Consider the following 14,333-nt stretch of genomic DNA (forward strand, 5'->3'; position numbering starts at 1 on the left):
GCTGAACAAGAACAAGTATTTAATACGGAAGATTCACGATCACTTTTTGAATGAGAAGAAAAAACATGCCTAAGAACTAACCTTATTCACTTTGTAGACAGGATGTATGCTTGAGCTGAACACGGAAAAATATAAAAAATTGATTTTTCATCTCACTTGGTATCCAGGGCAACTTAAAAGGAGCGTTCCTGGATTTAAGTTCACACTTTGGTCATGAGCAGGCCCACACAGAAACTGCAGCCGCAGAATACATACCACTGCTCCGCAGATTTTAAACAAATCATAAAAAAAAGAAAACTTTTAACATATCTCCACCCCAAAAAAACAGTCAACTAAATTCCGCAGATTTTCATTCTGGATCACCGCTAGTCTGGATCAACGGAAGTACGTTTCTAGGATAACTGCCTAACATCTGCACATGATGTCCCTCACTTCCCCTGTCTGTCTGTTGCCGTTGTCAAACTTCTGAAAATACCAGGTTTTTAAGAAAATGTGGATCGTGCAACAAGGCAGGCCTGCTTGGTTATTTCAGAGAATGATTGTAAAGACTTACAAAGAATATGTTTAGGTCATTTCCTCTCTAACTGGGGCATTTTGGGAGCGATTGGTGGGATTGCTGTGGACGAAGTACACACGGAGATACACTGGTAAGAGCCAATGAGGTTTAACCATGTATCAGCTAATTTACATAGCTTACCTTACTGTATTGTGTCAACAGTTAACTTCATTTAATATTGGATGTGGCGTTTTCTTTTGCGGGGTGCAAATGTTCCACCAAAACAAGTTCCTTCTTGAGACTATTTAGCAGAGCCACCGTCGCTGTGTCCAGAGCTTAGCGCAGCTCCAAGACGATTGTAATATGTGAAAAACAAACAACCCAGAGCAGTTTTTTTTCTCTCCTATCCCAGAATGCATCTGTGGTGTAGCCAAAAAGAAGCAGATTCCGTTTGGGACTCGAGTCACAGCAGCATTACGGTAAAAACACTCACAGTCAATCTCCACCCCCACCCCCCCGCCCCCTGGGTTTGGGGTTACTTCAGTGTTTCTTACTAACAAGAATAGGGAACTGTTCTACAATTGCTTCATTCATAAATCCCTCTCGAGTAAAATCATTTGATTCTGTGCATGTTATCTTGGACTGGGTGAAGTGAGCCTTGGCACTCCATGATTGGATTAGCAGACCCATGCACAGTGAGCGGTCTAATACAGCCTAGAAATCTAATTTGATTTGGAATGGATCGAGGAATGTAATTTGATGTTTCTTATCTTGCTTAGTGCCAGACAGAGGAGAAGTGAAGAAAAAAAAAAAAACAGAACAGAATAGCTTATGTGAAAGCTGTATTGATCCGGTACAAATTGAACTTAGCCTATAGGCTGTTAAAAAGAGCCTTAAACGCAGTCATCCAACAACAATAGGAGCCGTGGAGTTTACATCGGTTTAACGCAGTTCTTCGCTGCTTGATTTTCCTCGAGTTGTTGAGTTGCTTGAGTTTAAGACTAGAGATAATAACGGAAGATCCCGCACTCTGCACTTGCTCAGCATCACAATTTCTTGATTTTTATTATACTATAAACGTTTCGAGTATTGCTGCTTACAACAATGATCTTGAATAGATAATGCTCCGCCCATTCTCTGGGACAATTACTCATCTGTGGGAGAGTCTCTCGATAATCAATTTCATCACATTGTAAGGAACAGCAGGAAAAGGGAGTAATGCATAGTAGTAGCTCCACAACCTCTTACAAAGTTTGCATTGCACTAAAAGAATGAAAACATTTTGTGGTTGCGGTTTTTTTGTGGTTGTGGTTTTTCCCATTCGTTATTTCATTCCCTGTTTGTATGTTTCCCTGTTGTTTGTTTCGTGGTTGTGTTCTGTGTATGTTATCATGCTTCAGTTTCCTGTTTTACTTTGTTTTATCTGTTTCTCCTGTGTCATGTCTTGTTTAGTCTATATCCACGACATTCCACTTTGGGGATTGCTCTGTTGCCGCCGACAATTCTGCCGGATTTCACTCTTTTTGTCCCTTTCTTTGTGTTGTAATTCTAACCTCTGGTGGATTTGTGAGGACTATGGTTAACTGCTCCTCAGATCTCTGCAGGGTAAATCCAGACAGCTAGCTAGACTATCTGTCCAATCGGAGTTTTCTGTTGCACGACTAAAACTACCACAGTTCCAAAAATGAACTAGTTCATCGTTCTTTTTTTTCCATATGTTGCTTCAGTTCAGTGTGCCGTTTCAGGTTTGCTGTGGATGGGACTGAAGTGCGGATTTTCTTTTTGAAAGCCGGCGGGCAAAGTTTGCACAGAAATGTACGATTTTTTTCCATCCTCACCGACCTTGTCATAAAACTCATTTAAATGATCATATGAAGCCTCCTTGCTGCTTTTTGTTTTGATGACGCATGCGGTGGTGAGACACTGGTGGCTGGTGTTGCCAGATTGGGTGTTTTTTCCGCTACATATTAAGGCCTGTTTACGGTGTGTTTTAGCCGGGTTTTCGCCTGGGAGGCTCTATAGAAATCTGGCGCCCTATTGGACGAAGTTAAACTGAGAGAGCATGCTGTTCACAGACACCAGAATGAACAAGTTCACAGTAACGTTCATCAGGCAGTAATACAGTACGTTCTGTTCACGTTCGCCCAAAATATGAACATGCCGTTCAGGCACAACACTGCCAGCAGCCATTTGTAAATGTTACAATCCATCGACAGTAGTCTTCAGAAACGTGTCCCAGAACCACCCAGCCTGAATCAGAAAGGCAAATTCATTGTTGTCTTTTGTGGGGCAGATCGTTCAGGTTGGGGGCAATGAGCTAGAGGTGAGCTGCATGAAACCTCACCCACCCAACCTCCTCTCCTACTATGAATCTTAGCCCGTTTACACGTACATGGTTATTTTGAAAAACTGAGACAATTCCCTTCGTTTGTGCCCTTCGTTTACACGCAAACGGAGAATTTGCCTCTGAAAACGATTCTTTCTATAAACTCCGGCCAGAGAGGAGATTTTGGAAAACTGTTTGCACGTTTGCATGTAAACTGAGACAACCGGAGGTTCAGGCAGCCGAGGAAGTGAGGAAGAGAAAAGAAAGGAAGTGACTGGTTGCTGTTGTTGCTATTTTCAGGATTCTGATCGGCTAACGTGGGCTTGAGCTTCTCGTTACACCGCCACCTACAGGTCTGGCATGCTCTTGACGGCATATATACACGGGGACGTGTAAACGAACACTTTTCTGAAAACTGACAGCTGTGCACGATGTTATTTTTGAAAACGGAGAGGTTGAAATGTCGGTTTATGAAAATAGCCGGCCACATGTACTGTAAATGTAGCATCTGATGTGCTCTTCATGATCTCTGAGCCAGAGCCTGTCAACTCCCGTCATTCCACAACATCCTCACAACAGAAGACTAGAAAAAAAGGCACTTGTTGTAAAATGGTGCTGCGGCTCCTTTAACCTGTTAACATCCACCTCTTTTGCCTGATTTTCGCCTATTTCTCGTTCCCAAAGGGAAAAGCTTATAACAGAAGATCTGCAAGGCCAAAAAGCATGTATGAGGCTTCACTTGAAACCTAAATTCTTCTACTTTAGGGACATGTGCGTGATTAGCATGTGATTAAAACACAACATACACTACAGCAGTTCAAACATGGTTCAAAATAGTTATTTTGGTCCTGTCAAAAAAGACGTAATTTTTGAAAAGAAAATAACAAAAAAATACTTTGTGCCACACTATGCAGAACAACACGTACCTTCTAGACCTTGTCAAGAAGACCTCTATAAAGTTTCAGAACTCTAGTCCTAACCTAATGGGAGCTATGGGAGTTTTCAGTATTTGGTATAACAAGTGTCACCGGTGTGCCAAAACCTCTCCAAAACTTCTCCAAGTGACCAAATGTTGCTAAATGCTTTTACTCACTTCTATGCTATTAGAAAAAACATATGAAATACTTAAAATGACTTAAAAAACCTTTTTACATTCATTCAAACACTGTTGATCATATTTTTTTCTCATAAATCACATGTATGCGCTTGCTGGCTCTGGGAGGCGGGGCTTAGGTCTGTTACCCATTCATTTGGACTGGTTCCCATTGGATATTCCTATCATGCTATATACCGTTGGAAAGGGAATGTGATTGGCTACAACTGCCATGATTGACGTGTTGATAGCCAATGACAGCTTTTTCTAAGATGGCTGCTCAGAGAGATGACGCAGCGTATTGACCAAGGGGGTAAGCTAACTGGCCATCACCTCCTGTTAGCATTCCGCTGACCGCCATTTTTTTTTTACGTCACTTGACTGCGAATAACTTTACATCTGAAGCGTTTAAAGACTCTATTTGTCCGTTGTTTAGTTCCAAAGAAACACGACAATGTATAAAAGGCTCCATTACCTTGTACCTCACGTTATGGCTCCGTAGCAGACGTTTTTGTAAAAATAAGCTAACGATTGTGTCATAACCAAGTGACTTACTGTCGCATAGTAGAGGAATTACCGTATAGTACAGGAGAAGCTCGCAGGCAGTTTCGACTTACATGAGATGTTTAGGTTTAATTACTAATGTTAACTAGCATGTTAGTGATCAATAATTAGCCTGTGCCCATGTTATCTCCTTACATACACCTACAGTCTCCGTATCTGTAAGATTGGGAATGATTGAGATTTCTCTCGGCACAGCTACCAGAAGACTTACAACTTTCAGACACGTTGCTCACGTCACATTCTCTCAGTTGGAGGCTGCGCAGTAAAGCTGGCCATCACCGGAAAAGTGCTTCTAATAGCCTTCACTGGTCTCCGTCCAGAGCAACGGGGTCTATTGGTCCATTATATACTGTCTATGGTATTGACGCTCCACAGTGGGAGCGCTTGTTGGGTGTCCGGGGCTGTCCCGGGTGAAAACTTAACAGAAAAAGGTGGGGATAATTTCATTGTGTAGGCAGCAACCTGAGGAAAACAAACATACCCAGCAACACGGTGCAGGGCAAGGAGAAATATATTATTTGAGACGGAACAAGATCGGCTAATGAAGTTAGCAGACAGTTAGCGGACAATTAGCATGGGTTCTACAGAACAATATTCATAACCTGGATTAATTCTTGTGAAAAAACCTTGTTATCCTTTTTATCTGTGGACACTTACGGACTAGAGGAATATATATAAGCCAGGAATGGATGCGGATTGAGCGTTTCGGACAGCGTACAGGTAGGGAAGCATCATAATTTTTTTTTTTTTTTCTTCTTCAAATAGCATGAGCACTAAGATCATGAACAATGCTTTGGTGCTTATGATTTCAGTAAAATGAACTGAATGATTCAATTGCAGAGAATTTTACCAATCAAACGATATACAGCATGTCCATATTGACAAAAGTTTTGAACTTTTGTGGTTAAATACTATTATGTAACACATCAGAACACGTCTGTTAACGGGTTAACAGGTTAAGAGAGCTCAGTGCGTGTGGGTGTGTGTGTGTGTGTGTGGAAAGTAGTCAGAAGAGAGATAGAGAAAGAGGAAGCAGATGTGTTGTATGCAAGGGTGTAAGCTTCGCTTCAGAACTTGAACCTCCTATGGCGCCATTTTGGTGCTACAAAACAATCACCTCCCGTTAGCATTCAACTGACTAGCATTCATTTTGACGTCACTTGACATTGAATAACTTTACATCTGAAGCGTTTAAAGACTCTATTTGTCCGTTGTTTAGTTCTAAAGAAACGACAATGTATAAAAGGCTCCATTACCTTGTACCTCACGTTATGGCTCCGTAGCAGACAATTTTGTTAAAATAGGCTAACGATTGGGTCACATAGTAGAGGAATTACCGTATAGTACAGGATAAGTTTGCAGGCAGTTTCGACTTACGTGAGCTGTTTAGGTTTAATTACTAATGTTAACTAGCATGTTAGTTAGCAATAATTAGCCTGTGCCCATGTTATTTCCTTACATATATCTACGCTCTCTGTCTCTGCAAGAGAGGGGAATGATTGAGATTTCTCTTGGCACAGCTACCAGAAGACTTACAACTTTCAGACAGGTTGCTCACGTCACATTTACGTTGTCTCTCTCAGTTGGAGGCTGCGCAGTAAAGCAAGAGATCACCGGAAAAGTGCTTCTAATATCCTTCACTGGTCTCCGTCCAGAGACACGGGGTCTGTTGGTCCATTATATACTGTCTATGGTTGTATGCAAACGGAGCAGAGTTGGTGCAATAAGTTTAAGTTTTGTAGCTACACAGTGTGTGCGGTGTCCGATATAAACCCCAAACTGAAAGCCAAGTTCAGTCATTGTCTCACCAGGAACAAGATATTAACCCAGACGTTATTCATGTTATAAAGTCGGCCCTGGAGGTAACCAGTCTCCCCTGGTTTTCTGACCACAGTCGGAAAAGTGGCAAGTAGGAAAGGTTAAGACATTGAACATTTTAACAGCTTATTAACGTGCGCTTGTTGCCCTTTGAGAGCGGATACCTGATCTGTTGACATTTCCGAATGCCTTCCTACAGTTGCTTAATAAAAGCTGGCTTTCCACAGAAAAACGTAGCCTACATGTGTCATTAGTATGAGAAAAAAAATGAGATTTTAACTGTGTCGGGCTCGGACACAAATTTCTTAATGCCTGTCGGGCTCGGGCCGGGTTCGGTCACGGCTCTGTTGGACATGGGCTCCGGACTCTAATGTATACACAATTTGAATATAGAGGTCATTTCTTTCTCTCTGCTAGATATTGTTGTCTTAAATTTGATTGGTGACATGGTTGTTTTTAATGTAATACTGGACTCTAAGCAGAAATTGTACTGAAATCAGAGGTCAATCTGTTTCTTCATTGTTAAGAGTATTGCTTTTATGTGTTATGAAAAAAAATCTGTGAGTGTATTAAAATACCTAAATCATTTTACTCCATGACTTTTCATTCAATGTCATGTGTCAATTGCTTGTCGTTCTCTGTACAGATAGTATGGTCAGTTGGTGTAACCAATGTTTCTCATAAAAATCTGATATTGCACAAAAAAGTTACAATAAATATGATTTTAGCACTCTACTACACTGTACAAATGAAATTTAAGATTATTTTAAACCCACTGACCCAAGAATAGAGAGAAAACATTAATGTCTATGACAAAAACCCATATTATCTAAGTTTAGAAAGAAAATATTTTAAATATACTTTGAAATGATATTGTGTAATAAATAACTTTTCATCAGTACACTTGCATAACTTCTAGGAGGGTGAGTCATGTAATACTTGTCATGCTTTTCTGGTTACACCATTTGCCAATTTAATGGGACTGTGATTCTTTAATTGGTTAAAAATGGTAAATAAAATAAAATAAAATAAAATACTATGGCACCAACAGAAATGCAAACTATACATTTAAACAAACATCTAACATGTTGTTATATAGAGGTGATATGCTTTTTGGCTTTTTCCCTTTCCTTAACTGTGTTGTATATGTTTTTTGGGCATGTAATAGGTTTAAAAAGTGAAAAAGCCCAAAGTCCACCCCAAAGGTAGTTTCCATCTCCAGCAGAAAACACTGTTCACAAACTGCTCCCAACAGCTCTATTGTAGTGAAGCCTTTTCTTCCGTGACGAGCTGACGTCAGCTCGTCACAGAAGTTATAAAGCTCGCCTAGCTGCTAAGCTCCCCCCACCACCACTAATTCAAGTTTGTTAGACCCAGAGCGGCTGGAGAGTTGAGAGTTTCGGTCATGTCCAGGAGACGCTGTATTTCGTCAGTGCACGGGGAAATTTCCTCTTTTTTGTCTTCCAAAAGACGATGAATTTAAGAGTCAGTGGTTAAAATTAGTTTTTGGCACTATTCCCCAGGACTACAACCCCAACCTTATGTTGTGTTCTGTCCATTTTACGGAGGACTGCTTCCTGAACCTGCAACAGTTCAATTCAGGATTTTCAAACCGTTTAATTTTGAAAGACAGTGCAGTTCCGACTCTGTCTGGCCATCCTGGAGATTCAGAACCACAACCTGTAAGTACGCTAGCTATATTTTATGAACCTTTACCAAGTGTTCAAGTGGGCTGTTGAAGTGGGCAGGTTGTAGCTAAACTACAGCTAGCTAAAGCTGTAGCTAATGTTATATCCGGTGTGAAATTGTTTAGCTCATTTTTAACAGATTATTTTTTTAAATATGGCGATGGGTTGTGTATTTAAAGATGTGAAATATTGCTGTTGTGTGGATGTGCATTTATGAGTAACTTTTACCAGCTGCTGTTACGGTGGCAGTGAAATGTAGCCTCGTTACAAAGTTAGCAGAAGCTAACTTTCTAGCTAGCTAGTGCTAACGTTTTGTGTTCAAACCGTTTTGTTCAAAGCTTTTGAACACAATTACGTAACACTGCATTAAAATCGGCTATCGCTTTTCAGTCAAAATATGTAGAACAGTGTACAAGTGTGCACGTGAAGGCATGTTTAGAACGTTAATGCTACTTTACAGGTTGATTGGTAAGGGCGCCGAAACCACTATATGCCTCAGCTAATTTGGTAGTGTTGGCTAACGTTCTTTAAAGTGGTAAACGACACGTGCGTTTAAGTTGCTTTTGTTACGTGGAGACCGTTGTCCATAACCAACAGTATATTTTCTCCCTACTTACACAACCGGGGCTTTGACTAGCAAAAGGATGTCATGTGGTGTGTTAATTTGTTTATATGCTACTTGTGCTGTCTCCTGATTTCACAAGGGATAAGAATGTTAGCGTTACAGATACTGACTCTTTTCATCTGATTACTGTCTTATTACAGAGTACATCACAGCAGCACCTCGAAACCCCACACCTTTCCACTACATTCCATGACATAGGATGCCAGACCGAACCACCACAAAATATGTCAGTGGGCATACAGTCCAGTGCTCCAACAGTCGGCACACAGCTATCCATGGGTACGCTGAGGGCTTCCATGAGAAGCAAAGGTAAATAACAAAAACATCACATGTTCAACATTCACATGCAGTACCTGTAAATGCTTTACTCTGCTGAAAACCCAATATATAATAAACATGAGGATTTAATTTCGTTATTGTAAAGAAAAATATTATTTACGTTTTTCCTTTTTTTCTTAGGCACCCAGGCAATAGTGCCCTGTGTTAGTGTTTACACTGAGACCACTTCAAGCTTCCCAGAATTCACCCCGATGTCTTCAACACCAATAAGACCCCAAGATTACAGACCTCGCAAGAGACCTCGTCTTGAGTTGGAGGAGGAGGAGGAGGAAGAGGAAGAGGGAGACACCTCAGCAGAGTTGCAAGCTGAGCCACAAGACTCAACATATATCCCTGGTGACTCTGTTCTAACGGACGAATCTGCCATGTCGTAAGTTCGATATTTGTATTACATTTCAATATGACTTATCAGCAGAAACGTTAAACTTGGTAGGAAAGCTAAAGCAAGAATGTATTCTTTGTTTTTTTTAAGGTCTGAGCCAGTGTCTACTTATAAGGATGATAAGTACATTGTTTTTGAAAGTTGCCTAAGGGAGCTTTTTCAAAGCTGTCCTGTATGCAAGAGGCAGTGTGACGTTCAGCGCCGAAAAATGGGAACGTATGTGTCATTCACACAGCTCTGCCCACACTGCAACTATTCAAGACAGTGGCAGAGTCGGCCTGTTGTAGGAAGTACCTCCGTCGGCAACCTACACCTGTCACAGCAACATATTTCACCGGTTCATCCTTCATCCAACTGGAAAAGGTATTGCTATAACTATTTAATATGACATGGCAATCACTGTACTGTTGTCACAAACGTACCAATTTTACATGTTTCCACAGATATGCAAGGCCATGAATCTTGAGATTTTCCAGTATGACACCTTCAGGAGGCATGCTAGGAGTTTTCTGGAGCCAGCCATAATCCACAAATGGAAGACGGATCAGCAACATCTTTTTCAAAAGTTACAACATGGAGGAAAGATTGGAGTCAGTGGAGATATGCGAGCTGACTCCCCGGGTAAGACAAAAGTCCCAAAAGTCTGTTCTTAAAAGCATGGTACTTAAACATTCAATTTGAGTTGCAAAGCCTTGACATGGTCTTTGTTATATAATCTTCAGGGCACTCAGCAAAGTATGGGAGCTACACACTCATGCACCTAGACAGTAACCGCATTATTGACCTTCAGCTTGTTCAGGTGGGTCCCATATTTATTTATTTTTTTTTCTTTGCCTTGCGACATGATGAAAGATGATTCTGTATAGCTTTCAATGTCTCACATTTATATCTATGCATTTTTGTCCCACCACCAGAGCAATGAAGTAGGTGGTAGTTACCACATGAAGAAGGAGGGCCTTAAACGCTGCCTGGATCTACTGGATTCAAACGGTTTGGTGGTGGACTACATTGTCACCGACCGTCATCCACAGATCCAGAAGTATCTGAGGGAGCGCAGCATCACCCACTTCTATGATGTGTGGCACTTTGAGAAAGGTACGTCTTCATCTTTGTTTATGTCAGTGTGGCTCATTAACATACATTGTGTTTAGTTATTCGTCAAAGAATGTCCTGAATATCAATTTCTTGCATATGTACTTTCTGCAGGGTTTGTCAAAGAAACTTGACAAAGTTGCGCAAAACAAGGACTGCGGGGTGTTGAAGAAGTGGCTGCGTAGCATCAAAAGCCATGTCTACTGGAGTGCAACATCGTCAACATCAGGGCCAGAAAAGGTAGCCAAGTGGATGTCGATTGTCAACCACATCCAGAACGTGCACTTGCATGAAAACCCTCTTTTCCCTAAGTGCCAACATCCAGATCGAAAAGTCAAGGGATCCAAGTAAATGGTTTCAACCAGGTATGTAAACAAAATGTGATTAAAAGAATTAAATTTAAAATGCAAAACCTTTTTTGCTTATAATATTAATAACAAAAACAATTTCACCCCAAATGCCCTTTATAATGAAATATTATTGCTGTATTTAGCAATTTTAATAAAATGTTTTCTAATTTTATTTAAGGGTCAATGGCGCTGCTCAATAAGAGAGTTGTCAAAGATGTGGAGAAGTTGAGCCACCACTACCAAACATCATCCCTGGAGGCTTTCCACAGTTTGATCCTTCGCTTCACACCCAAGAATGTGGTTTTCCCTTTCATGGGCATGCTTTGCAGGTGATACAACGAATACATTCAGTAACATTATACACCACAGCTACTGCCCAATGGCTTATATACTGTATATAAAATATCAAAATTGTTGTGTCACTTCAGTTTGCAATTGTATTTTTGTAGGTTGTACCTACAAGCCACAACATCTGCAGGACAACCAGTATTCAAGGTTGTGTTTCCCAAGTCCAGGAAGGGGGAGGTGACTGCGAGGCCAGTAAAAACAGACCCTACATACAGTAAGTTTTAAACTACTTTTATTTATATAACAAATAACGTAACATCAATAGAGACACATTGAATATTTACAAGTAGTGTTAACTTTAGAAAAACATCTTTTGTAATTACAAATAGTGAAACGTGTGTGTGTGTGTGTGTGTGTGTGTGTGTGTGTGTGTGTGTGTGTGTGTGTGTGTGTGTGTGTTTGTGTGTACAATTGTATTGTAAACGTAACAAATAAATAGTTAAGGCTAAAAAATAAATATGTAGAAATAAGGTGGTGTCTGAGAAGAACGCTCTTCTTAAGCACTTCAGTGATTATTTATATGCATTAATTCACGGAATATGTGGAAGAACTTATGAGGCTGGTTTTCGAGGAGGTGTTTGACGACCCAACGCCATTTGTTGAGGTGCTGAAACTGATCCCCATCCCCAAGGACCTGGCATCGGAACATGAGAGACCCTCAAAGGAGGAAGTGGTTGCCCGCCATCTCCATCTGTCCCGCTTTGTTCAAGGGACAGTCGGAACCGCACATACTATGCACCCGGATCAAGAAACTGCAGGCGTATCCGGCGTACAACACACGACGGGACTACCACCCTAACCGTCCTTCCCAAGTAGCCCCAGCACCAGTTGACAAAGCCAAGATAGGCAAGGTGCCTGAACATCACTCTTATTTATAGTGTATATTTGTATTTTTTTCCTATTATGTATATTAAGATTGTTCTATTTATATAAGCGTTTCAACATTTGATAAAAATAAAGACATTGTAATTGTGATTTCTTCATTAGGTCTTTGGTTTATTGGTAAAATAATTTTATGGGAGAGTTAATTACAAGTTTTAAAAACTTACTCTTTTTCTGTTCGACACCTCAAAGGTCCATAGTCTGCTCTGTATATAGTGTAGATGTTCCACAGGGTGTAGTGGTTCAAACAGGTTGGCTCCAAGTCTGGATGGTAAACCATGCAGGTAGGTGGGACAGAAACCTGTTGCATTTGTGTAACAACCTAATAATAAAAATAAGTAACTCATTTAGAATAAATATTACCTGAGGAGGCAACATTACTGCAAAATCGAGATACTGATTGATGAAGCTACATTTATTTGTTAACCTTGTATGTATAAAACAAATGGTGTTGTCAAAGATCATAGAAATGATTGGACCCTATAATATAATATAATTGATTACAAATAATTACATCCAGGAGGTGATGTGACATGATGATACATTTTTACACAACGGTAAAAGTAAACATGACAACACATTTTGTAGTAGTTACAACAGAGGAAGGTTAGTAAAAATCATATCCACTTTGCATGGCTGTTGTATATGTTCTAATATATTATAATTACCATTTGTATTTCTTGGCAACAGATGTTTTCAACTTCAGTGGACATTGTCGAGCAATTTCCACAAGTACACCTAAATATAAAATTACGTTAGATACCCTCCAGACAGTCAAAGGACATAAAGTTGTTACTGTAATAGAGACGGTGCAGAATTCAAACTGAAATGCTTAATTAACTTACCACTCTGAAACATCTTGCTCCAGTCTAAGTTGTGAAGCTGGTTCGGGTTCTGTTTTGGGATCAGACTCTGGTTCGAACATGTATGGCTGAGCTGAAGCCATGGTTACCGGTAGTTGATGCTAGATCGTGAAAATGAGCATAATATCACCTCTTTAAAGCGCCAATATTATACTCATTTTCAGGTTCATAACTGTATTTTAAGGTTGTACCAGAATAGGTTTACATGGTTTAATTTTTAAAAAACACCATATTTTTGTTGTACTGCACTGCTCTCCCTCACTGCTGCAGATCCTCTTTTCACCTGGTTTCTGTTTTAGCTACAGAGTGAGACCTCTTTTCATCTTCTTCTTCTGTACTATCTTTGATTGCACTCGCACATGCTCAGTAGCTCAGATGTAGAGCATGTCAGCTAGCTAACTCTAAAGACAGTAAAAGAAAGCCTGTTTCTCCAACTTTGGTCAGTTACAAGGCAGGATTAGCTGGGAGACTTCTTCTAAATGAGGGTGCACATGTAAGTAGTTCTTTTGTAGATTATGGTGAACTTGTGTGTGTTGTAGCAGTGCTTTGCTATTGAGAACGACGTAGCATGCTAGCGTTAGCATGCTAACGGTAAAGCTACGAGCTAACGGTTGTGGTTAGCCAGCTCATTTTGGACATTCCGAGCCGATTTTGAACAGCTCACTAGGAGACTGAAGGCAGGACACATTCAGAAACCGTATCTCACTCAACAGCATGGATGGATTTTGTACAAAGTTTGTATGTGTGTGGAAGCATCAGAGACACAAAATAACACCCCAAATCCCTGAAAAAGTGTTTTTTTCATAATATGGGCACTTTAACAAGTTTAAAGCATATTTTTGATTTGGACATCATACCAATCCTTATTTGTCACTGACCCAGCAGGCCGCGGCTCCGTTCAGTGCTTAGCACCACCCATGACGATTGTGATTGATTTACAGAAATGCCATTAAACCAGAGCCAGACCCTCCTTAGCAGCGCTTGGAGGAAGGTCTGACAATGGGAGTCTTGTTTCACTCCCTGCGTTGTGTGTTTTCCCGCCTTTGTGATTGCCTGCCCCGCCCTGTTGTGTTCCACCTGTTCATCAGCCCTCATGTCACCTGTCCCTTAGTATCGCTTTGCCAGACCCTCCTCCAAAGCACTCTAAAGGAGGGTCTTGCTAGTCCACATAGCATTCAGGGATGGGAGGAAAGCGTGCTCTGGTTTATTGGCATTTCTTTAAACCAATCACAATCGTCATGGGTGGTGCTAAACTCCGTGGCAAAATACTCATGAAACAGAAAACTCAGATTGGACAGATAGTCTAGCTAGCTGTCTGGATTTACCCTGCAGAGATCTGAGGAGCAGTTAACCATAGTCCTTAGAAATCCACAGAATTTCAAATTCCAACACAAAGAAAGTGGAAGGAAATGGAAAAGACATGCATGCATGCATTCCTGCAGCATCGGAGCAATCCCAGAAGTGGAA

General features: G+C 40.6%; 1 protein-coding gene across 3 annotated transcripts; it reads left to right on the plus strand.

Moving 5' to 3' along the window:
• The first annotated feature begins 7,720 nt into the window (after window positions 1-7,720).
• Window positions 7,721-10,738, plus strand: LOC114573631 (uncharacterized). 3 transcript variants are annotated; one of them, XR_003694914.1, is made up of 8 exons: window positions 7,721-7,979; window positions 8,751-8,919; window positions 9,070-9,319; window positions 9,422-9,694; window positions 9,775-9,952; window positions 10,054-10,130; window positions 10,246-10,426; window positions 10,538-10,738. XR_003694914.1 is itself a non-coding variant. In XM_028605921.1 (7 exons), the coding sequence occupies exons 4-7, from the start codon at window positions 9,787-9,789 to the stop codon at window positions 10,555-10,557; spliced, it is 444 nt and encodes a 147-aa protein (XP_028461722.1). In that variant the 5' UTR covers window positions 8,866-8,919; window positions 9,070-9,319; window positions 9,422-9,694; window positions 9,775-9,786; the 3' UTR covers window positions 10,558-10,738. The 3 variants fall into 3 exon arrangements, 1 of the variants encoding a protein (XP_028461722.1); XR_003694917.1 differs by having other exon boundaries at window positions 9,775-9,921; XM_028605921.1 differs by lacking the exon at window positions 7,721-7,979 and having other exon boundaries at window positions 8,866-8,919.
• Window positions 10,739-14,333: the final 3,595 nt, after the last annotated feature.

The sequence above is a fragment of the Perca flavescens genome, chromosome 2 (assembly GCF_004354835.1).
Source record: "Perca flavescens isolate YP-PL-M2 chromosome 2, PFLA_1.0, whole genome shotgun sequence".
Taxonomy (NCBI): domain Eukaryota; kingdom Metazoa; phylum Chordata; class Actinopteri; order Perciformes; family Percidae; genus Perca; species Perca flavescens.